The sequence below is a fragment of the Malus domestica genome, chromosome 06 (assembly GCF_042453785.1).
Source record: "Malus domestica chromosome 06, GDT2T_hap1".
NCBI classification, from domain to species: Eukaryota; Viridiplantae; Streptophyta; class Magnoliopsida; order Rosales; family Rosaceae; genus Malus; species Malus domestica.
Window position 1 is genome coordinate 33,031,541 of NC_091666.1, and position 24,013 is coordinate 33,055,553.

At 39.5% G+C, this 24,013-nt stretch overlaps 6 protein-coding genes across 7 annotated transcripts; 3 read left to right on the forward strand and 3 right to left on the reverse strand.

Moving 5' to 3' along the window:
* Positions 1-290: 290 nt before the first annotated feature.
* LOC103437955 (early nodulin-like protein 5) lies at positions 291-1,455 on the reverse strand. The gene is made up of 2 exons (XM_008376484.4): positions 1,213-1,455; positions 291-952 (listed from the first exon to the last, which is right to left on the reverse strand). Exons 1-2 carry the CDS (start codon positions 1,394-1,396, stop codon positions 612-614), a joined length of 525 nt encoding a protein of 174 aa, XP_008374706.1. The 5' UTR covers positions 1,397-1,455; the 3' UTR covers positions 291-611.
* Positions 799-23,977, reverse strand: LOC103437950 (uncharacterized). Of its 2 annotated transcripts, XM_070824195.1 has the most exons (8): positions 23,240-23,870; positions 22,957-23,091; positions 22,179-22,546; positions 20,734-21,478; positions 20,532-20,628; positions 20,400-20,454; positions 20,191-20,265; positions 799-935 (listed from the first exon to the last, which is right to left on the reverse strand). In XM_070824195.1, the coding sequence occupies exons 1-7, from the start codon at positions 23,712-23,714 to the stop codon at positions 20,206-20,208; spliced, it is 1,935 nt and encodes a 644-aa protein (XP_070680296.1). In that variant the 5' UTR covers positions 23,715-23,870; the 3' UTR covers positions 799-935; positions 20,191-20,205. The 2 variants fall into 2 exon arrangements, with proteins under 2 accessions (XP_070680296.1, XP_008374700.1); XM_008376478.4 differs by lacking the exon at positions 799-935 and having other exon boundaries at positions 19,839-20,265; positions 23,240-23,977.
* Positions 2,012-6,274, forward strand: LOC103437954 (uncharacterized). Its single transcript, XM_008376483.4, has 7 exons — positions 2,012-2,299; positions 2,575-2,797; positions 3,018-3,141; positions 3,267-3,604; positions 3,799-4,720; positions 4,967-5,145; positions 5,442-6,274. The coding sequence occupies exons 1-7, from the start codon at positions 2,214-2,216 to the stop codon at positions 5,538-5,540; spliced, it is 1,971 nt and encodes a 656-aa protein (XP_008374705.2). The 5' UTR covers positions 2,012-2,213; the 3' UTR covers positions 5,541-6,274.
* LOC103437953 (single-stranded DNA-binding protein, mitochondrial) lies at positions 6,243-8,424 on the reverse strand. Its single transcript, XM_008376482.4, has 4 exons — positions 8,015-8,424; positions 7,689-7,915; positions 6,841-6,941; positions 6,243-6,580 (listed from the first exon to the last, which is right to left on the reverse strand). The coding sequence occupies exons 1-4, from the start codon at positions 8,288-8,290 to the stop codon at positions 6,501-6,503; spliced, it is 684 nt and encodes a 227-aa protein (XP_008374704.1). The 5' UTR covers positions 8,291-8,424; the 3' UTR covers positions 6,243-6,500.
* Positions 11,570-14,818, forward strand: LOC103437952 (uncharacterized). The gene is made up of 4 exons (XM_008376480.4): positions 11,570-11,873; positions 12,055-12,176; positions 13,813-14,016; positions 14,413-14,818. Exons 1-4 carry the CDS (start codon positions 11,652-11,654, stop codon positions 14,513-14,515), a joined length of 651 nt encoding a protein of 216 aa, XP_008374702.3. The 5' UTR covers positions 11,570-11,651; the 3' UTR covers positions 14,516-14,818.
* Positions 15,930-19,205, forward strand: LOC103437951 (zinc finger BED domain-containing protein DAYSLEEPER). The gene is made up of 5 exons (XM_008376479.4): positions 15,930-16,317; positions 16,419-16,498; positions 16,700-16,921; positions 17,114-17,973; positions 18,081-19,205. The coding sequence occupies exons 2-5, from the start codon at positions 16,459-16,461 to the stop codon at positions 18,996-18,998; spliced, it is 2,040 nt and encodes a 679-aa protein (XP_008374701.1). The 5' UTR covers positions 15,930-16,317; positions 16,419-16,458; the 3' UTR covers positions 18,999-19,205.
* Positions 23,978-24,013: the final 36 nt, after the last annotated feature.

Below are 24,013 nucleotides of genomic sequence, written 5' to 3' on the forward strand. Positions count from 1 at the left end.
TTTAGATAGTGTGGACTTACTGCCCTTTTAAGTTTTGAAGTTCAGTTTCAAGTCTTCGATTATGGCTTTTCTCTCCAACTCATTGCATTTCAGGTCTAAATTCTCTTAATTTTTATAGCGTTAGTAAATCACACAATGGTGACTTGAGAAGTTAAAAAGATCTTTGTGAGTCTTTACGGCCCCCGAAAAGATGGAATGTCATGACGAAACCATCCCTCAAAAACAAAAAAAGTGATAATGATTCAGGTATCCATCCCAATTTATACTAATCTATAGAAAAATTATCACACTTAAAGAAATTGAAATTCATAATCCAAATTAGTTTCAGTCTACACTCTTTAAATCTCAAAAGACCCAATGCTCCGGATCTCTTCCACCAAGGTCATTAGGTCAAGTGATTCGGGCTTTTGAAATTTCATCCAACGGTTCATTTGTTTTGACTCGTTAAAAGCTATAATAATTTTTGACCGTTTGATTAAATTTCAAATGCCCGGATCACTTGATCCGGTGGTCTTAGTGGAATAGATCGGGATAATCTCTTCTCAAGACGCAAATCAGACTAGGGGTACGGAAAAACACAGAACATTAAAAACCATCACATATCACTGCAACTAGAAGAAAAAGACCACAACAAATGACACAAAGCAGAACACAAGAGTTGTTGCGGAGGAGATGGCGGCCATTGCACCCGAACCATGCTTCGTCTGCGACGGGTCCGTCGAGTTCTGATCAGCAGACTTAGGCGGGCTTGCCGGTTCCAAGACCTTGATGATCATCTTCTGCCCTCTCTCGCAGTGCCCGGCAACTCCGCTGATGAAGTAGAACAAACCGGGCCGGTCCAGTGTGAACGTAGTTGCACCATTGTTGGAGAAGAAGATGGGATGAGCAGAGTGGCATTTTTCGTACTCGTCCTTGGTCACCACCACCACCGAGTCCTTCGTGTAATTGAAAGCTTAGTCCATGAAACAAAACATAGCAAAATGTTACTTACACATAGGCAAGAAGTTTTTAATTTCGATAGAAGAAAACCCGACAATAGCTATTGATATTAGTTGCACAAAATGGAGTGGATAAAAGATGCATCAGCGACTGATTTGTCTTTATCCGTCCCATTAGCCTCTGATACGACAAATATTTTAATCATCTTATTCTATTCAACTAATAACAGTGACTATCGTTATTTTTTCTTGACGTTGCTGAAGAGTGACTTACATAGAGTGTCGTCGACCTTGAACCGGTTTTTCGACGCCCATTCGTTGTACATTTGTTGGCTCTTCGATTTCGGGACCTCCCATCCACTCTTGCCTCCAACTTCAAATTTGGTACAAGATACAAAAAGGACTTGGAAGGTAGAAAGAAGAAGAAGAAAGAAGAGAAATACTTTGGAGGTTTCCATTTGGATTGTGCAGGGAGCTCACTCTTTTCCTATCAAGAACAAAACGAGCAGTATAATTTGATGGATGTGAGAGGGAGCACTGCAATTTATACTGTGCGGGAGGTAAAAAGAGGTGAGGCTACAGTAAATGGATAATTAGTTTTTTTTACTGAGGGTGGGTAAAAAGTGAGGATTCTTTGGGAGTAAAAAGTGGAGGTGGATGTAGCCGTTTGAGGAAAACAAAACCCTTATCTCTCTATCTTTGACTTGGTACAAATGTTTTTCAAATGGCAGCTGAGGTGATCAGGTTGTTGAGTGAAACTAGCTTTCTTACCTCAGTTCAAAATTCCGGATATGTGGAATATAGAATATTTTAGAATATCGTTCGAAAAAAGAAGTACGGAAGTGAGGTAAAATACATAGTATAGTGATGACAAGAAGTTGTGTCGGATGAGACATGAATGCATTTCTCATCGTTCAAACCAGCAATATTAGCTTCTAAATTAATCCATGAGTTGCGTTTTGCTTCTAAATTCAATATTAGCTTCTGGAGTCCGAAAATTAACAAATGTATCGTCAGCTCGTACAGTAATTGAAAGACCATTGATCTAATTACGCTTTTTTCACTTCATCGGATCGTCAGCTTTGCCCTAGCCATCACGGGCCAAATCCTGTTGAATAGGACCAAGTTTTAGCAGACCCAAGGAGTCAATTACCGCTAATTCACCCCAGCGTCAAACGACGTCGTACCTCACGGCGCTTTGCGCTTGCTAGGTTCTGAGCTCTGAACGCATTTCATAGTTTCTTCTGGGAAAAAGAGAGAGAAGAAATAAAAAAAATGTCGAAAGATTCAGAGAAAAAGTTCCACTTGATCATGGACAAGCTATTTTTCGCTCCCAAATCTGCGCCCAGCTCCGCTTCCAGGTTTGTTATATATATATATATTATATTTATTTTCAATTTCGCCCTTAATTTTCACGCTCGTTTTCCGTTTGTTTCCCGAGAAAATGCTGCAAGTAGGATTTTTATACTTGTTAGAGTTCGATTCTGCTTATGTACAAACATAATTATCAAGTGCTTGAATAAAATTACGATAAATCGATTTTCTTTTTATTCGGATTTTATGGAAATTTTGATGTAATTAGTGGCCAAATCATGGAATTTCTTTGATATCAAATCACTTTTTTTTTTTGCTAAAGTTCATCTGGCGTACAAACTTCGAGAGGCAAAAAGCGAGCAAATCCCTCATCCGCATTGGCACTGGTGGAACCGAAATCGAGAGGCGATAGAATGGAGGTCTCCCGGCATTTTTCAGCTCCGGCTGTGGCGGCTCATGCTCCGCTGTGTAGGCCGTGGGACCGTGGGGATCTTATGAGGAGGGTAGCTACATTCAAGTCCATGACTTGGTTTGCCAAGCCTAAGGTTAGAATCCTGTCTTCCAATATAACATGTTTTGTAATGTTAGTGTTTACTCGTTACCTTACAAAAGTAGCTCCGAATAGGCAAATAATGCGGTCTGGAAATGAGCTCCTGGTTCTGTCTTTGTTGTTTTGTTATGTTTCGTTTGCAGTGGAGCCGTTGTATAATACAAAGGTTTAATTTTTTTGGATGCACAAACAATAATTTCGCCGATTTTGAACAGGTGGTGAGTGCTTTAAATTGTGCCAGAAGAGGCTGGATCAATGTGGATGCAGATATATTAGCATGTGAATCATGCGGGGCACGCCTCTTCTTTTCTACTCCGTCGTCTTGGAATCAGCAGCAAGGCATGTTATGTTTCTGTTTATGTTAAATCTCCCACCAATTAAACCCATGATGTAAAATTAAGTAGCCATACATTGTAATTATCTTATGTTCAAAGTAAAGTTAACCTATTTCCTGTGTTTTCCAGTTGAGAAGGCAGCTTTGGTGTTTAGTTTAAAGCTGGACAATGGGCATAAGATACTTTGTCCATGGATTGACAACGCATGTGTTGAAACACTGGCAGAGTTTCCACCTACGCCACCTCCAGTTTTAGTTGATAAGTTTAGAGAACGCTGCTATGCCCTTTTAGAACTCTCAGTTCTCCCGGTGATTTCTTCTTCAGCCATTGAGTACATGAAGAGTCCTCAGCTCGAGCAATTTCTTGGACAGTCTTCGATGTTTTATGGCAATGGGTCTGGAGACATTTCTAGAACAGAACATTCTGACAATGAAGGCAATGCAGATTCTGCCAAGTTATATTATCAGGTATGCACCTGTTTAGTTGCACGCCTTTTCATGTACATCTTCATTTGAATGTATTTGTGCATCACTGTTTCATATCTTCTGACTCTAATTCTTCACACTTTTGGAATCGTTTTTAGAAGTCTGTCTTATCAGTTTCTAGCATTCTTGCTTTCTTCATGTAGACCAATGACGTTTTAAAGCTTTTTTTTTTGCAGGCACAAAAGCTCATAAGTTTATGTGGCTGGGAACCTCGTTTACTACCTTACGTTGTTGATTCTGGGAACAGACTGAATCATTCAGCTACCAACAGACAAAATCCGAGCATCAGTGTGCACTCTGCTAGTAATGATGAACACAAAAACGCTAGTGCTTGTACCAATATACAGGCTGAACACGATTCTGTTGTTTTAGACTGCAAGCTTTGTGGAGCCAGTGTTGGATTATGGGCATTCTCTACTGTTCCACGGCCTGTGGAATGTTTCAGATTAGTTGGATATGCAGAAGTAAACTCTGAAAGTCATTCTGGAACCCATGATTCAAACGCTGAAAGTCACTGTGACAGTAGGATAGATGTTTTAAATGCTGGCGTAGATGGTGCAACATTGTCAAAGGACAGATTCGCAAATTTAAAATTGACAATTGCAGGGGGTCCTCCACCTACAAATCAGAACTTCAAAGCAATAATTTCGATACCTGTTATTGGTCGAAATTTAAGGGCTCGGATTTCATATGATTCTGAATTGAGAGATTGTTTGTCCGTTGGCCAGGAAGGTATGCAATCTGATACCCAGATGGAGAAAGAGGAAAATCACTACCAAGAAAATGCAGAAAATGGTGGACTGGAGAATTCAGAAGTGTGTGGCCCTGGAACCCCTGATGCAAACGCCACACATTTAAATGGTGAAATGGACAAAAGTGATCCACTTGTGATGGTTTCTAGCAAGGGAGATTTGTTACATTCAGGAACCATTGTAGAGCACAGTGAAGAACACGAGTCTACTAGTGTTCCATCTAGCTTTGAAGCCAATGCAGATCTTAACAGCTCCAGAACTGATCCCGAACCCACCTCAAACCAAGAGGCTAGTGAAGACACAGTGCAGATTCCTGCAAACGGTGAACTTGTGGCCTGCAGTAGTGGTAAGCAATATTTATTGCTTTCTTGTTGAATGCAATCATTAAAGTAAACTATATAGCTTTTCCATCTGTTATATTCGGTCCAACTCTAACCTCAAGCTGATAATTGGTGTAAATTTTATAGTAAAAAATGACGTTAGCAGCCTATATTTCTATGCAAATGCGCCCTCTCTTACTCTCTTGTCAGTGATAGAATTCGCCTATGATATCAAACTAGGTTTTAATAGTTTGCTTTGTCTATTCTTCCAGGGAAGGACCTAAAGCATGTAGTGCCGGGTAGCATGATGGAGTTTGATCCTATCAGGCAGCACAGATATTTCTGCCCTTGGATTGCATCAACGGGTAATGGGGCACCTGGATGGAAACAAACACTATCTGCTTTACAACGTCAGGAAGGCGGCTCTCCTTCATCTGCATCCATAATTAAGGTATTTCTGAAGCCCACTTCTACTGTCCTAGTGACATGCTAGGGTTCTAAATACTAAATAGTACCTTGTGCAACTACTTGTTGATTGAGATGGGCAGCGCCTGTCTCAGCCTATGTTTTGGAACTCATCAATATCTCCCTTTTGCCCTACCAGACTGGCACTTCTAGTTCCAGTTCCCATCGTAATATAGGACACACACATATTTGCACGATTGTAGCCTGTCTGTGTTCTTACACGTATATTTCGGTTTGGTTTCTGAAGAGAATCATCATTTGATATTGTGATCAATCATGCAGGTTGATGACCCTATCACTTCAATTAGAAATCTTTTCACGTCTCCATCTCCGAAAAGAACGAAGCCAACTGTTTTAACAACTCGAACTTCTGAACAATAGATGAGTGACTTTTTTGTTGCCAAGCAGGTCCAGGATTGGCCGATGTTAGAGAGGTTAGACTGTAACGTCTCCATTCGAAAGTCCCTCTCGTGGCATTAGTCCCACTCGAGAGCATAAAAATGTTGTATATACGAGATTAGAGTGCGACATTCCTGTATCGCTCGAGTGCAGCTCGAGCGATAAACCGCAGCGTTGTTACGATTTTGATAAACACAGCAATTGAAGTTTTGAGGGATATAAATTGATTTAAGACTGCTACAAGATTTTGATGTACTGATGTCCGCGCACATGTTCATTGAGACAAACGACTTCCAAATTGCTTCCTGTCTTCTTTGCGAGCTCAGCAGGCGCAACGAAGGATCCTTCTCTGCCGTGCTGAACGTAGCTGGGCATAACATTAACGAACTCTTTCCTTCTATAGCTAGTGCCAGAAGCACCACTGGCAAGACTACCAAATCTAGCAGCTCCAACCGGGGCATCGTCTTCAAGTAGCCCGATTACTTACCGACCAACAGGTTCTCCGTCGACGGATGTATCAAGAAATGCACACTCAGTCGGGATTCTATCAATGCAAGTAGCAGCAGTGTGTGAAGTTTCTGCTGCTTGTTCATTGCATCTATGTTCAATTTTCTTATCCGTAAATTATAGTAGCTCAGAATACCGTCTTGTAAAAAGAATGCAATGTAAACACACAAGCAACACTACAAAACGATGAACAAATTAACTTCCGATAATTCTGAGCACGTCAAAAAACCGAATTAAAAAGAGAGACAACTGTTGACTCGGATTTAGAAGTGTAACGGCTTTGTTTGGAACAAGAAAACTCAATCAGCATTGATCTTTCCTTCTCCTGAGTCTCAATCTCAACCACTCGATATGCAACAGAACGTTACTTACAAGGGAAAAAAATTGGACTTTCGTCGAACAAATCTTACAGCTTAAAAGTTGAAACAAAGCTTTTTAGTAGTAGCCAACACGTTTGAGCCCCCATTTTGGTGATTGCTCGGCACCATCACCTTTACCCAAAAACACAAGCCGACCTGCGAATTACAGGCAATAGAATATAAGAAAAACTAATGAAAATGACTTGCAAACTTTGAGTTTTAACGATAAGAACAAAATAAAGGGTAAAATGAATAGTATCAGGACTGATTTTTTAATGCAAAAATGTGGTTTTAAGTTAAAGTAAACAGTAACGGGAGCTTTTCGTTAAAGTTCCCTAGAATATATCAACATGATGAGAAGCAAAAAATATAGATATTTAGGTTCAGTATACAATTTTAAATAGACAAGTACATACCGTTTCTGCGAACAGCAATCTCTCTAACTCGTCGAACAAGACCACTAACCGGATCAGTGAAGATTTTGGTCTCCAGATTACCTTCCAAATATAGAATCGAACTGCAACGTATCAAATTTCAATATGTTATCGCCAGTTGCAGAAACGATTATAACTCCAAATAACAAAACCAAAGTTCTGGACTTTAGGAAGGAGGCCATGATCGTGATAAGAAAGAAGCAGCGGAGTTAAGTTATGACAAATTACTGCGAACGCAAAAACAGAAACATACTTTGCAATGACAAACCAGAATGCTATTAAACTGCAACTTTAAACCGGAAGCCAACGAATCTGTTATTTACTTTCCTCTCCCCTGTTGCCATCTTTCCTTCAACCAACGAGACCCCGAACCAACCAAGCAACTTTCAGTTTACATCACGTCCAGAATTAGGGCAACTCAAACAACTCTTCTTCCATCAATTTGATGCATCCCAAAAGACACTAATTCCCTCTCCCTCTATACATCTCTACCTGGTCACCACGTTACAAATTCAACTGATTCCGGCAAACCGTACTTACTCCCTAACGTTCCATTTCGAATCAAATACCGAAAATTTCTCATAAACCTTCCAATTTCTGCCAATATCAAGAATTTTCCTAGTCTCCATTATACAAAAGGCACCAGCAAATCTCCCTAATCACTTAAAAGCTAGTCCAATAATCCATTTTACACACAATTGTACAAAAACGATTCATCCTTTTTTCGGAAAACACGATCTGCTTCGTAAATATTGGTCATATATCATATACAATCAGAAAAGGTAACACAAATTGGAACATGATAACAAGGTGAAGAAAAAACCTCTCACCCAGGCACAACATTCTTCATGGCAATCATGCTAAGCCGGTCCGGATAAACGCAAACCCGGTGCCACTGGACGTTGCAGCGGTTCGCATACTCCACCGGGTCCTCATTATCCAACGGCCGCCGGTTGTTTCGAATCCCGCCGGTTCCAACCGAAAACATGGTGACGGTGGTCCCGCTCCTCAGCTTCTTCTGCAACGGACTCTGCCCCACCTGCCCGACCAGAATCGCCTGCACATATACACCAGCAGATGCACATGATCAAAACCCTAAATCCGTAAATTCTGAGACTTTGAACTATCGGAACGGTGCGATTGAATCGAAATGTACCTTATAAATGCCGGCGTCGAGGCCGTTCTCGAGCGGGTTATCATACATGAAGTTTCTCCGACTGGGTTCCTCGGACGGAGGCGGCTGTGGGGGGGCGTCGCCCGGGGCTGACTCTGCCTCCGAGTTGAGGGGGTTGGACTCGTCCGAGTCGGAGCTGTCGCTGCTGGAGGAGGAGGCGCCGGTGGTGTAGAAGCGCATGGAGAGTAAAGTCCGGGACTTTGCTTGCAGAGAGCGAGAAAGCGTCCTCGAGAGCGTGGCCATGGAGGAGGAAGCCATTTTTGCTGAGAGGAAAATGGTTTCGGTGGTGCAAATTTCTATTCCCTCCCTTGACTTTTGAGGGGTTTTGGTTGGGGCAAGCTTAAACCCTTTCGGGCTTTGGAGGCAGAAAGATTTTTTTGGGTTTTAGACTTAAGCCCAAGACAATTTTTGAATTGGGCCTATTTTTGTGTACCCAAGTAAAAGGAAGAAGATAAATGGGCCAGGCCTAATTTGCATGGACACGGGTTATTTCGCATATGTCCTCGAGTATATCTCCATGTGAGCATATCACTCATCACATCACGTTCGACAAGTTGAAAGTTCTTGACAAGATGGATGCCACTTGCATATTTTGTCCAAGCTGGATTTAAAAAATGTATTAGTCGTGAAGAAAAGTAATCACTTGGAATTCTACCATCTTTGTGGATATTAAAAAAGAAAAGTTTTCTTCATGATTAATCCATTTTTTTTACCTTTCCGTACAAAATAAGCAAATCTATTTATCGTTCAACGCTCACTGTATCTAATGCTTTACTCAATTCAAGTCAATTCTAGACACCAAAAGGCCTTTCAATTGTTTAGAGAAATACGTGAAACTAAAAGCGTATATCTTTCGGTAGCTAATCATTATTGCTCATATACCTAGCCTAAATTGGTATTGTGTATGAGCTATGGTATCTAAAATCATATCAATTTTGGTAGCTAATTCGGTTTAAGATACACAGCAACTCAGAGAGGCAAAGTCATAAAGGGACTAGGTTGGTCATAGGCCCATTATGATTTTTTTAAGGCTAAAAAGTCAGTGTTATACTTATGAATTTCAAAGTTTTTCCTTAAGTTTAGGGCTTTAATCTGACATTTTCCTTTTATTTATTTCACTGGGTTTGATTTGAGGTTGGTGACTCCTATGGAGTTCAGGCAATTCGTTGCTTGTGAATTTTGAGGAGGGTGGAGATCAGTGGATGGAGAGAAAGAAGGAAAGAAGGGTGGGCTTTTTAATCAATTAGAGTCGTGCTACTGGTTGATGTTGGCTTGGGGTTTGAGTTTAAAAATGAGGATGATGAGGATGACGCATGACGCCATACTAACCCAAACGACAATTCTCGATGACTCAAGACAACACATACTGATTTTCCTTAGATCAGGAAAGTGTTTTGGATCGAGACTTTTATACTTCTCCTAGACTAAAGTCCTGACTCCGCCACTATTAACTCATAAGTAAATTGTGGTTATAAAAAAAAAATAATAATCTTCTTTGTTTTTGGTGGAAATCTAAAGGCGTTGATGTTACTATATGGAATAAGGACAGTATTGATCCTAATAATAATGATGTGTGTGAGGCTAAAATAAAAATGAATCTTTCATGTTAAAGAGTTGAATATAGATAGATGCAAAACACTGAACTGATTTGGCAGTTTGCTGATATAGATTTCTTTTTTTTTTTTCGTTTTAAACACATTTCTGGGGTGCATTTTCACCACCTGCCACCTCAAGTGGTGGTACTACGCGTCATTCTATTTATTATCGTTGAATAAGTTTAAATTTTAAGATTTGTGTCTATTCTTTCGAAATTTAAATTTATCTAACGATGATATACAAAATGACATGATAAGCATTACTATCACTTAAGGATGGTGAGAAAAATATTCCTACATTTCTGTCTGGTGAGTTGCAGTTAGGGTTATGAATATCATGCATATTTTAGGAAGGGGTGTGATATCCACACACCCCTTTTTACTTCTTCCACACCTTTTTGGTTTTCGGCCATCGGATCGTATGAATTGAAGAAAATCAACGGACATAAATTAATAAGGAGTGTGTGAGAAGTAAAAAAAGATGTGTGGATAGCACACCCCTTTTAGGAAAGCAAGTGTTGCTGCCCTACCTTGTTCTTGGCGCACTTGGAACCACACAAAACAGAAGAAGCAGAACAAAGAGACAGATGCAAAGACACAACGACACAAGAGCAGAATCAACTGTTGGCACGACCCATTTTTCTCGGTCGTTTTGTGATTAAAAAAGCAATGTGACGAAGACCCCATGAGCCATGACTTCATTTCCAATTTAATTTTTAATTTTTAACGTGAGTGCCGTATAAACCCTACAAAATGGTGCATGCATGAATAAAATATATATCGGCCAGGGGGAATGCTATGTAAATTTGTTATTTTGTGTAGCTAAGCATCCATCAAGTGGGTTAACTAGAAAAACACTTTTTATTATTTTTTCCATAAAAATAATTCATATTATATAGGATTAGGGTTCTTAATAGTCATAAAATTATATAAAATAATAGGTGAATTAGGTGGCAAATATTATATCCGAAAGAATATGTCAATTCTGTTTGATCCCTCGACATATTTGGTGGTTTGCTCGTATCCGAGTTTCTGTTTTTTAATCATTAATTCAAATTTTGAAATACTGCTGGAAAAGTGGATCATAGTTTTGACATGGTTAAGGTGGGGAAGAAAGTTTAAATTTAAATTGATAAATTGTTTTAATTTTCAAGTTTTGAAAATAAGATGCCAATTTTCTGGGTTTCAGATTCCAAAAAGCACTAACTGGCACGATCCAGTTTCAAAGTTCTAAACAAATCTAGGTTAGTACCCAAAATCTCATCAAATCATGAAAAAATAATCAGTAAAATAGTTAAGGGGAATATGTAAGGTGACTTGAAGTAAAATACTATTTTTAAACTGGGAAAAGCCAATAAAAAAAATTGGGATATAGAATATTTAATTTGCCATCTATTTCTAGAGAGATTAATATTTCTTTTACTCATGGAAGTATAAAGTTTCCGTATATTGGAAAAAAAAAGATTAGGATTAAAGGTCACACTATTACGTAATGTTACAAATTTGATTACACGAAACTTAAACCAATAATCTAGAAGCATTACATTGGACCATATTTTTACCATCTAACTCATTAAACTCTCATATTTTTAAATATAAATATTTGATTATGTGAAATTTTATCTAAATAGCATGAAATGATCATATTGATGCACGGAATATTTTTACTTAATAAATGACAGTATTAACAGATTAAATTATTAAATGTTAAAAAAAATCAGCAGGGGTCGAATCAACATTACTGTGCATAAACATTATTGCTTGTCTTGTCATGTTATTCTTGCACGAAAAATTATCGCTTGCCTTGTCATCTTCTAATTTATGCACAAAAAAATTAACTGAGTAAAAGTTGTCAAATTAAATAGTGTGGTTAAGGAAGAAAGATGATTGACGCGTCTATCAAACTCACTTAAAAGAAACCGAGAAAGAGACAAGTCATGAATAATCTGTGTGGTTCGATAGTTTTGGCATCTATTTCTACAGAGAGAGAGAGAGAGAGAGAGAGGAGCAGGTGGGTGGCGGTAATGGATGTGAGGAGAATAGTAGTAGTAGTTGAAGACGTGGAAGCAGCAAGAACTGCTCTGAGATGGGCACTCCATAACGTGGTTAGGTTTGGAGACTGGATAACTCTGGTCCATGTGTTTCCAACCCCAAGATCCAGAAACAGGAACAAATCTAGGCTTCTCCGCTTGAAAGGCTTCCAGTTGACCCTCTCATTCAAAGAAATCTGCAACACCTTCCCCAACGTACGTATTTTATGTGGGCTATAATATGAGTGATCAACGTACTGAAAACTGATCATTTCAGGAATTCGGATTTGAAATACGATCGTTTTGACCAATTTGTGTATACATGTGTGCGAGTTAAATGTTGCTGATTATATATATGTATGTTCAAATTACCAGTGTATATGATGATGATTTACAGACCAAGGTTGAAATGATTGTCACAGAAGGTGATCAAGATGGGAAAAAGATTGCAGCTTTGGTCAGAGAGACTGGGGCTTCCGCTCTTGTTCTTGGACTCCATGATCACAGCTTTCTCTACAGGTAAGTTTGCTGAGATTATTGGTTTAATTAGAACATTTGTTTTTAATCTGTGTAATTATGTGTTTGATTTTAATCATTGTGATGATCACGATGGGATTAAGTTTTTGATGGATATAATTCAAAGCATTCAATTTTGGAATTGAGATGAGATTAGATAAGGTGAGCTTCATAGGAAGGTGAGAGACTTCGGAAGAGTAGCTCTTACAATGGGTGAGACTAATGTGGTAGTGATCAAAATCTTTTCTACCAAATCTTCTTCATCAACTAATTCATGCCTTTGAAATTTGATCCAACAGCTAAAATTATTATAATTTTTAAAATAAGTTTATGTGTTTAACTATTGAATCAAATTTCAATGATCCGATTTAATTAATGGGGATAATTTGGTGGAAGGATCCAGAAACGATCCCTTTCCCCAATTATTCATTGCCTCATCAACTCCTTTCTTGTACGTCTTATTTAATATGTAGCGCGTGTGATAGAGCTAGCAGGGTCGGAGTGGGTTGGGAATGGGACCATATATGGTTCAATATTTGAGTCATGTTTGACCAATCGATGTTGCTATGCATGTGGCATGATGGTGGAATAAAATAGCTAGCCTGCATACACTCGTGCTAGACCCTATACACAGGAGGCTGTCGCTTTTTCTGTATGTGGTCGGACGAGTAACGTGGTTTTCCTAAACTTCTTCCACTATAGGGGTAGATCGAAGAAAGATTTTTGGTCCAATAAGTTGTATATTCCTTTTTGCATATTTTTCTTTTCATGTCATTCGTAAAAAATGATATGAAAAGAGAGATATACACAAAAGAATTTAATTTTTCTTTGTAGATTGCCTTTTTGGCTTTTGGACATAATATGTGGTTTAGGAAGAATCATTGGATTTTTAGTTTAAGAAGACTATACCCACTTGTCCATCTTTTGGCATATATCATATATTAGCCAAAAGGTATTCGTTAATTTTCTCTTCAAATTTGTAAGGAGCTGCAAATTTTTCCTCTTAACTTTAATTTTAGTCGATTACCCACTAAATTTTTATAATTGGTTGTTTACCTTCCTTTTAACTTTAATTTTAGCTAATTACCCCTCAATCTCCCCCTTAACATGATGTTGTTTACACAATGCCAAGTTTTAAATTGTTAATTAATGAGAGAATACTAATTTTTTATAACTTCATGTACTGTGTTGGTGGTGATCCTTTGTAATTGAATTCAACAACTCCTTGAGGAATGTGAACAATTTTATCTTAGGAAAATTAACGAGAAGTCCAATTTTTTTTTAGTTTTAATGAAAAATGACAAGTAAATGTGTAGTGAATAATACCAGAAAAAGGTAAAAATGTGGTTTTTCGTTAAAAGTAAATAGTACCGGAAGTGTTTCGTTAAAACTCAATTTTATCTTTAGATAGTTTTCAATCATTTTATAATTACAATTACAGATGTGGCCCTTAATTTCCCCATCAGAATTTTTGGATGTTTGTCTTGTTTTATTTGTTCTTCACAAATGATTCTTTTCATATTAAAGCTGTCAATTTTCATGCACAATATATATAATAAACATGTTGACTTGGATAATAACTATGATGTGGTAGTGATTAATTTTTAATTAGGTATTACTTGTGTGTGTGTGTGTGTAGGTTGGCAATGTCCCACAGCAGCACTAGTATTGCAAACAACTTGAACTGCAGAGTCCTGGCCGTCAAGCAACCACCACCTTCCTCATCCCCATTAAGTAGCAAGAGGACCAGCAGTACTAACACCAGTGGAGCTGCCACACAAGCCCTCCTCGACAGTTCAACCAACAACATGGACTTTTCACAGATTGACATTGGTGGACTACAGTAAGAATATTTCAAATCTAAATTTTTTACGTGCTTCTCACACACACACACACAAAATGTCAACAAGGCTCCCCGCTTTGGAATGATTGGGGGGGGGGGAGAGGGACGTCCATCGTATGCAACCTAATTCTTATTTTGCAAAAAGATTATTTTCATGACTCGAATTTGTGACATTTTGGTTACAAATGAGCAACCTCTCCGTGGCACACACGCACATACATATAATGTGGTTTACTGCATCTTTTTAAAATGCAGACACTGTATGTCGCAGGTGTGGTGGGGTCAAGATTATGATATTGTTGATACAGTTGTCATTTCAAAGTGTAGTTTACGGCATTGTAAAACGACTGAGGTAACAATTAACGGATATTTGTTTTGTACATGAATATATTGCAGTGTCCCCTATGTTCCTCCACCAAAAGTTCCATACAGAATCTGCCCAAACCCTTATGCGATCATCTGGAAATCAAGGAAGTCAAGGAGTAGGAGAAATACATAGTTCATCAAAGAGAGCTCAAATATGTACACATTTCATTTCAAATGCACAGCAGCAGGTTCAGCTGATTGAGCCATTTTGGGCACGACACGATTTGGCATGGCATAGTTTTTTTTCTCTTGACTTCGAAAATAGACTTGCATGGACCGCTCGTGATGCTATCGTGACATGCTGAGAAGTGCATGTAAATTCTTCCCCACAGACCGACCCACACACAAATTTACAAACGAATTAGGTTTAAGTGGAGCTGACATGATCATGATGAAGTAATTTTTTCTGGTTTTCAATAAAATCTAATTAATGTCATTTTTCGTGTAATTTCAAGGATTGTTTATACCCTTTTCATTTTTGTTGCATGAGCAACCTGCAGTAGTACCTAAAGCTAGCCACTAATGAAATCCATGTGAAAACATATATTTTAACAAGGGAGTTAAACTTTTATTTTTAGACAAGCGATAATAGATAGAGAAAATTAAACTCACGATCTCAAATAGAAATGTGTATACTTGTAACTAATTAAGCTACAAGTCTTTACTCATAAAAAATTAAATAAATAAAGCTACAAGTCTCTTGCTTGGATTAACTTAAACGAGAGACTGTCGTAGTAAGTTAAAATATGGAATCTTAGAACTCGTTTGAAAGTACTTCTAAAATGACAAACAAACATTTTTTGTGAAACTGTTTTTAGAATCAATCTTTAGTAAAAAAAAATCCTTAAAAAAAACACTTGAAGTGCTTTCTGTAAGTACTTCTTGTATGAAACACTTCAAGTGCTTTTGGAGCCCAAAAACATTTTTTAAGGATAATGCTGGGGAGACTAAAATTTTAATCAAAATTTGCAAACCAAATGATGTTTTACTAATAGGAAATAAACACGTCAATATACGATTAAGTAATAATCCAATCATCAACAACCATATCGTTTAGTTTAAAAAATTTGTCTCCTTAACATTACCTTTTTTTTTTAACCTTTTCAGTTATTTTAAAAGTACTTCCAAACGATCTTTTAAGAATGTGCAAATTACCCCATATAAATTGAACGTTTGATGACAAACTTAGAAGTAGACAAATTGACTAAAATAGTGCTTATATGAGTCTAACTTCGACCTCCCTCTTATTAAATTAGACTTGAACATCGTTCAAATAAATATAAAAAAAAGGAAGTGTTATTGGCATTCCAAAAATCTTATTCTACACTCCTCATGAGTGTATTTTTCTTTTTAAATATAAAAAGTTTAAAGTATAGAATAATATTTTTAAAGTGCCAATAACAATTATCTAAAAAAAAAACATTTAAATTCCTTTTACAAATAAAAATAGAAGAAGAGAAAAGTGAACGTTAAATTTGAAAATGGGCTGGTGGAGCCAGAAACCGAAGCCATACATAAAAGCTTGGGCCTGGCCGCCTGGGGCTCATCAATTCACTCCCAACTTAGCCGCCAGCAGCCCACCGCAACCAAGCAGCCGAGCCCTCAACACCCTCTCTCTCTCCTCTCTCTCTCTCTTTCTCTCTTTCTCTCTCTCGAGTCTGAGCGAGTGAGCGTTTATTCTTGTAAGCCGTCGAAGATTTTTAGATTTTAGATCTACGACTCAGGCGTCGCTCGCGGCTCTGCAACTCCACAATCTTCGCTGTCTCTCTCTCCTCGCTCGGCTGCGATCCGGCTCACTCTTGGCGCGATCTGCTTCCAACTTCCATCTCCCTCCATTTTTTTTTTTCTCTCTCTCTCTCTCTCCTCAGTTCTTTCTCTCTCATCGGCGCTTCGATTCAAGCTGCTGACTGACTTGCTCTCCTAACTCAGAGCAAGGTAAGTGAGTGAGTGAGTGACCGAGTCACTGAGTGAAGGACTGTTTGGGCAGCTGCCCTTAATCCAAAAGCCCTAAACTTTATCGGTTTTTTGAGTTTCAGGTTTGCTGGGCAGCTGCAAACTGCAACAGCAGCATATCAAATGGACTGGGCTGCAAACAGCGGTTTCAAAACCTTCAAAGGTACTTTCCCAAATCGCCAATTTTCCATTTTTGTTGCTAAAATTCTCTCTTTCTGTATGTTGGATTGAGTTTCTGAGCTGAATTTCAAAAAGTTCAAATAAAATTCATATATTTTGTTGTTGGATTGCAATGTGATGGGCTGATGAGCTGATTGCTGAAAGGGCTTATTTTGATTTGTTTCTTGGTTTCTTGGTGGATTAGATGTGGAACCCAAATCAATGATGGACATGGCGATGATTCCAATCGTCGATCCGGTGGATATCGGTTTGGGCTCCTCGGAACAGGGGAATTCTACTCCTTCAACCAAACCCAGAAAGAAGACTATGACGTCGGTTTATCTCAAGTTTTTCGAGACAGCTTCTGACGGAAAAAGTCGCCGGTGCAAGTTTTGTGGACAAAGCTATTCCATTGCAACTGCCACTGGTAATTTCTTTGTGCCCACAATGTGGTTACTTCTGTTCTTGTTATTGTTCTTATCATTATTCATATCGATCTGCAGTTTTATGGTTACCTGATTTGTAAGAAGCTCAAGGTCTTCGGAATTATCGTTTGTGAATGGCTTATGCTTCGGTTGAGGTTTTGGTTGTTTTAATTCATTTTTCCTTGTTGTTGAAGGTAATCTGGGAAGGCACCTAAGTAATCGCCATCCCGGTTATGATAAGTCGGGCGATGTTGTCACCAGTCCTGCACCACAATCCGCCATTGTAGCCCGGAAACATCAACCTCAATCCCAATCAAAAGCATCCCAATTGGATTACAACCATATAAACTGGTTGCTTGTTAAATGGCTCGTCTTAGCTTCTTTGCCTCCGGCAACATTGGAAGAGAAGTGGGTGGCAAACTCGTACAAGTTTTTAAATCCATCCGTACAACTATGGTCAAGCGAGGAGTACAGAAGTACATTTTACGAAGTTTTCCAGAGTATGCAGGAAGTAGTAAGACTTTCACTCGAACAAGTTTCTTCGAAGGTCTCTATCACACTTGAATTCTGGACTTCCTATGAGGAAATTAGTTACATGAGTGTCACATGCCACTGGATCGACGAGAGTTGGTCTTTCCAGAAGATGATGCTCGATATCTGTCACATACCTTACCCGTGTGGTGGCGCCGAGATCTATCACTCCCTGGTGAAGGTTCTTAGGTCGTACAATATTGAGAACAGAGTCCTATCATGCACCTATGATAACAGTCAGAGTGCAATGCATGCTTACCTGGATGGTCAGAAAGTCGGGCCCTTCTGTTATATCCCCTGTTCTGCTCATATTTTGAACTTGATCATAAACGATGGATTGAGAACTACAAAGCCGGTGATCGTAAAGATTCGAGAGTTTGCAATGGGGTTGAACGCGTCCGCGGAGATGGCAGAGGATTTTGCTGAATTCACAGCAGCTTACCAGGAACTTTGTTGGAAAATGCCGCTTGATACATCAACGCGGTGGAGTGGCAATTATCAGATGCTAGATATTGTGTGCAAGGTATGCTATGAGGAAATTACCTGATCTTGGACAAAGTCTTTGCTCTCTCTCTCTCTCGTCACTTTGATTGCGGATTTAAGTGACCGCGATGTTTATTTTCTATGCAGGCTTCGAAGTCCATGGATGCTGTTATCAGGAAGTATGAGACACTAGGCAGTAGGATGCTGCTGAGCTCTGCAGAGAAGAATGCAGTCAGTCATGTGCACCGATATCTCGAACCATTCTACAAAACCACAAACAACATGTGCACAGACAAGCTTCCCACTGTCGGGCTGGTTCTTTTCTTTATGGATCACATTTCCGAGACAATTGCTGCTTGCAGAGACTCTCACCTTTACCCAGAATCGTTAAAGAATGCCGCTAAAGAAATGGCTGAAAAGGTTAGAGGTTACAATAGCCAGGTCTGCAACATAATCATATACATGACAGCGATTCTTGATCCTCGAATCAAAGGAGAGCTATTTCCCGAAAGCCTCAACTCGGATAATTTTCTTGACGAAGCAAGAACTCATTTCATCAGAAACTACTCGACCACCCATTTCCCATCCATAGCTGGTGGATACAGTGCTCAAGAAATGGATGAGGGATGCAATGTCTCGTTTGCAGAGGAAATTGCACGAAAGAAACGAAGGGCAAACATGAGCAGCGCAACGGATGAGCTCACTCAATACCTGTCGGAGCCTCCAGCTCCACTAGCAACAGATGTTCTGGAGTGGTGGAAAGTCAATAGTATGCGCTATCCACGGCTTTCTCTGATGGCTCGGGATTTCTTAGCTGTGCAGGCAGTTGCAGTGGCGCCGGAAGAACTATTTTGTGCCAAAGGTGACGAAATTTACAAGCAACGATTCTGTATGCCGCACGGCAGCACACAAACTCTCCTTTGCATAAGGTCGTGGCTTCAGAGTGGGATGAAAATGAAGTACAAATCAACTGAAATAGATTTTGAGCGGTTGATGGAATTGGCAACTAGTGCTGCTGCTGCTGATAATAGTGCTCATGGCTCTGAGAAGAAACAGAAACATTGACGGAAACACATGGCAACGTGTGATTGACTTGAAATGCCGTCAACTTGGCATGCCAAACCACTTAAAAGGGGGAAAATTGGCATCTTTAGGCATTTGAAATGCTTTGTTGTATGTTAGGCTAAAATTTCGTGTACAGTTTAAAACTATTGTAAATACTAATGTAATCTGATGATTCGAAAGAGTAAAAATTTGTTTTAATTCTACTTATATGAAGAATTTTGCCTCTATTTTTCCCCCATTACTCGTACAAACTGTAATCAAAGTGATTCGGCCTGTAAACCGAAGGTTACATATCCACTCCAGAATCTCACTATCCAGAGCCCAATAATCAAGAAATTTAATCTACTCAAATTGAATCCGACGGTTCTCATAAACTCATTCCGTTGGCCCATCTTGCACAAATCAAGAGCTCAGATTTCCCTTTCACACAAATCAAAGGTCTGGATTTCTTAGTCATGCTTTAAGCACCCAACGCAACGGCCCCTGGTGCAACAAAAGGCACCGGTTTACTTGGGGTGGGTGGATAGATAAATAGACAAATCCCATTGCACTGATCGGGGTCGTTCATAGTGACTGAGGGGGTGGAAGACCAAAAAATGGGTTATTCTCCAAACAATAAGATCCAGAAAGTATCCAAACTCGTAAATCAAAAGCATATCCGACAACTCTTTAAGGAAAAGGGTAAAGTGCTTTTAGGTTAGAAAAACACAGGCAAAAGTGATTCCCAGCAAAGTATTTCGAAACGGCTTAAAGGCTAGTTTTGTTTCGCATTACATTTGCAATATGGGCACCTTGGGAAAAAAAGCGCCTTGGGAAGTAAATAGTATATGCAATTAAAAATACACAAGGAAATTTCCATTAATTAAATTATCCAAAGAAATTCAGGTTAATAAAAAACATTTATTCCGAAAATTTGTAGACAAATGAAGAACTACATGATACGAGAAACCAAAACCTCCACAACTGTCAGGAGAGGCTACAAAATGCGCTCTTCACCGAGTTGTATTTACCAACAAAATTTTATACCCTCCTGGCTACCATCATCTCTTTAACATTTGCTTACCATTAACGTTTCGCTTCGCAGGATCTCCCAATTAAATGTTCAAAAAATCGAGTTTTATTCGCTCACGCCTGCAAGACAATCCTGCCGCAGAACATGTGAATACTTTGTTCATCCACCGTCGTCAGTCTACTTCGGAGTTCCCTATCACCACAAGTGCTCTCTCCCATATTCGCGGACAATGACCGGCACGCTTGTGGGTGGAATCTACAGTAAAACAAAAAAAACAACACGATGAAGACGAATTATGAAGAAACAAGAAAAGAAAGGAGAGATTACAAAGGAACAACGACTGAGTTTCTTGTTTCACGGTTTCAAGTAGGAGCATAAAAATGACTTACCATGCCGTAATCTGTGACGATCATAGATATATAATCTGATGGAGTAGCATCGTACCTGTTACACATCCAGAAGTGTATTAAGAATCATTCCAACTGATGTTGTTTCGTATAGCAAACCATATGAAAGCTTACATTAAATTCAGAAGCTGCAGATTTTCCTTATTCGCCCAATTATCTAGATAGTTTACATCCGTTCTTCCAGGAACCTTCGCAATAGCATGTGGATCACCTGCAAGGATTACAAAAATGCTACTTAATCACCTTCAGTGGGAAAAGAAAAGGGGAATAAAAGAAACAAGATCAATACATAAGCTCAGAGCCACATACAACATACCTAGTTCGTTAGAACAAATTGAATCAAGCTGTACCCTTTCATGAAATTTATAAGCTTCACAGCAGATCAAAACTGGAACACAAAACGCATGAGCAACCATGGCAACACATGCAGTTCCTACTCTCGAATATACAGTTCCATTGGCTAATACCGAGGCGGCACCCAAAAATACTCGTGTTACTTCATGCATGATATAAGACACGGCATTTACATGAGTATAGGTACAACTCAGGCCCTTTGCAACCAGCCTATGAAGTAATGCTTGGCCTTCAAGCTTTGGACGTGAGTCTACTACCACAACACGAAACTTTTTCCCAAGATCATGGGCATATAGCAGAATCATCTCAACAACACATGATGATCCATAAGTGAGAAGAACATCTCCATCCCTAACCTTTGTAGAAGCGTGCCTAACTATCACCTTATCAGCAAGTATTATCTTCTCATTTATAAAGTGGTCAATTTCTGAACAAAGTGTAGATTTTGCTTCAGACTCGGAAAGACTCAAGGGCAATTTGGCAATACGACTCTTAAGAAACCTAACTGCATTTCCCATGCTAATTGAAAGTGGTCTGCATTGAGTGAAAAATGAGACATAACTACTGACTTTTGCAGTTAAATCTCTGACAAGAACTTTCTCTGGTGGTGTGGAGTAGTCTCTAATGGCTTCTTGAAATGCTTGAAGCATTGCAATACAACGAGCATTACCACCCGATATTTCTCCAGCTAAATACTTCAGTCCAACCTGACAAATGTCCATTATTACATCTATGTTATTAGCCACGCAGGTGATAATTTATAATGATACGTTCATCCACTCCTTTTATTTTTCACACTCAGATAAATTTTATCAATCTACAAGAGAAGACGAAAAATAGACAAAATATAGATATCCCTAGACACAAATGGGCAAAGGTTGGCAACAGAACAACGTACTGATGAAATTAGCAATTTGAAACAAGATATGCATAAACCGCAGCTTGTGTACTAAGGGTGAACTGTAGACATACATTTTGCTTGCTTACACAGGAGAAAAAGTTCCAAAACAAGTACATCTTTTTACTAGTAAATTACTAATCAAATGTTCACCACTAGAAAGAAAAGATCTTAACCCTTAATATGAGAGAAATACTGGAACTCCTTTAAAAAAGGTGTGTGCACAAAATGCCCTGAAAAAAGTGTGTGCGCAAAGGCAACATGCAAATGAAAAAAACATATAATGAAAGCTTTTGAGACACGTGTTATTTCTTAACAAAAACTCAACACCAAATTTATTCAAAGAGCGTGTGTGAGCTTACTTATGTCGACCTTATTTCAGAACAGTTTCATCTAATCACAAATTGAATATTCACGGTTTGAATTACTAATTTGCTTTTTTGCAATAAAAGCCTGACCACATAACCACAAACGATGAACCAACATAACTAGTTTCCTAAAACAAATACCTTATAAATGGCAGGATGCATTGGATCAAGTTGGAAAATTTTTGATTCAAGATCAGGAAGCTGAGTTCCACGCTCAAACTGAGGCAAATGCCGGAACAATTCAACTCTGTTTTTAGCTTCGATTTGATTGACCACCGCACGCCTTTTTGCCTTCTCCACTCGGCTTTTATCATCAAACTGCATACGTGGAGGAGGAACATCTTTCTTCCTTTCCTTATCTGGCGGTCGATCACCCCCTTTTTTATCAGAAGCAGCCACCGAAGCCGGAACTTGAGGAGTATCCTTCTTTTGCACAGACTGCTTTGCAGACTTAGCAGTCTTACCAGGAGTGCCACCCCCAGTTACAGCAGCAGGTTTTTTCCCCTCACCTTTATTTTTACAAGGTCGGGGAACCATAAGAACAGTTAATATATCAATGGTATTAAGGGAGCTCCAAACACACCGAGAATCCAAAGCGAAAGAAAAAGATGAGTATTTCGTACTAAACACATGATTAGAATTGTTTTAACTTAATTTTCGTTAAAATGTAGAACTTTATACATGATGTTTACATTCTGTATGCAATTAAACATAAATTCAGCCGTTCCTTTGGGAGATCGCAATTGAAATTGAGCAATCATTAACACGTCGAATTGAGTTCGAGCGACAATACAAATTATGGCATATCTAAATTCACAAAAATCTTTTGCAAGTGACTCGATTTTTCGACACACGTTAATCATGCAATAGCAGCTACACTGCAAAATACTGCGGGATTAAAAAGGGATCGCTTTCAAACCTTTAGCGGCGGCTTTTGCAGCGCGTTGAGCCTCTTGCAAGGCACGTCTTTCTGCTTTTGTGGTCTTGGATTTCAAAGGTTCTGCATTTGCCGGAAGTTCCTTCTGCGATTCCGCAACCGCCTCTCCACTCTTTTCTGCAAGGAATTGCAAGCCTTAACTAATTAGCAAACAAACCAAAACATCACCAAATAATTACACAAGGCACTCATGCAAATATCCAAAATTTCAATTTGGCCCCAATGCAATAACTTGAAATTCAATTTGTCAATGCAATTAAATTACCAGGAACTTCAACAGGCGTCTTCGATGCGGCGGATTCGAATCCTCCGCCGGGCAAGCTCGAAGCCATCTTTCCGGAACCACTCCGCCGATACCAACGGGCAGAGGACTCATCGGAGAATTCGAGTCCATCCCCAACGCGACTCGAAGGCGAGGCTGACACCGGCGACGTCCCTAACAACGACTCCGACGGATTATAGCTTCCCACCGGCAAGTCGACAGATTCCTTGCGCCGCAACGCCGAATCCGGCACCGGCACGGCAGCCGTACGGATCGCGACGGTGTCGGAAAGGTGACGCGACGGGGGGATCATGACGGGATAGAGGGAGTTGCTGGCCGGAGATTCGGATAGAGAAGGGGCTGGGATTACCGGGCCGGACTGGGTCCTACCCGGTGGGGCTTCGGCGTTGGGGGTGAAGAACCCGACTTGGCGGACCTTGGGGTCGATCACGGTGCGGGAGACGCGACGCGCGTCCATTGAGCGTGAGAGTCAGTCGCTAGGGTACGGATTTTGGCGGTGGAGGGAGGAGTTGTCTGTTAACTTGCTACTGGTGAAGGCGAAGGAGGATTGGATGCCGTGGAGGGTTTTTTAAACGGGAGATACGCTGTCGTACTGGTCAAGTTTTAAAACCTTGGGCTTTCTGCCGATTGAGTCCCTAAGTTATTACCGGGTAAAATTTAGGTCTGTAAACTATTTTTCGAACCTAGTTTTTTTTGTGGTGATAATTAATGGACTAAATCGACAGCTCACTCTAAAACGAAAAAAAATGCTAATCC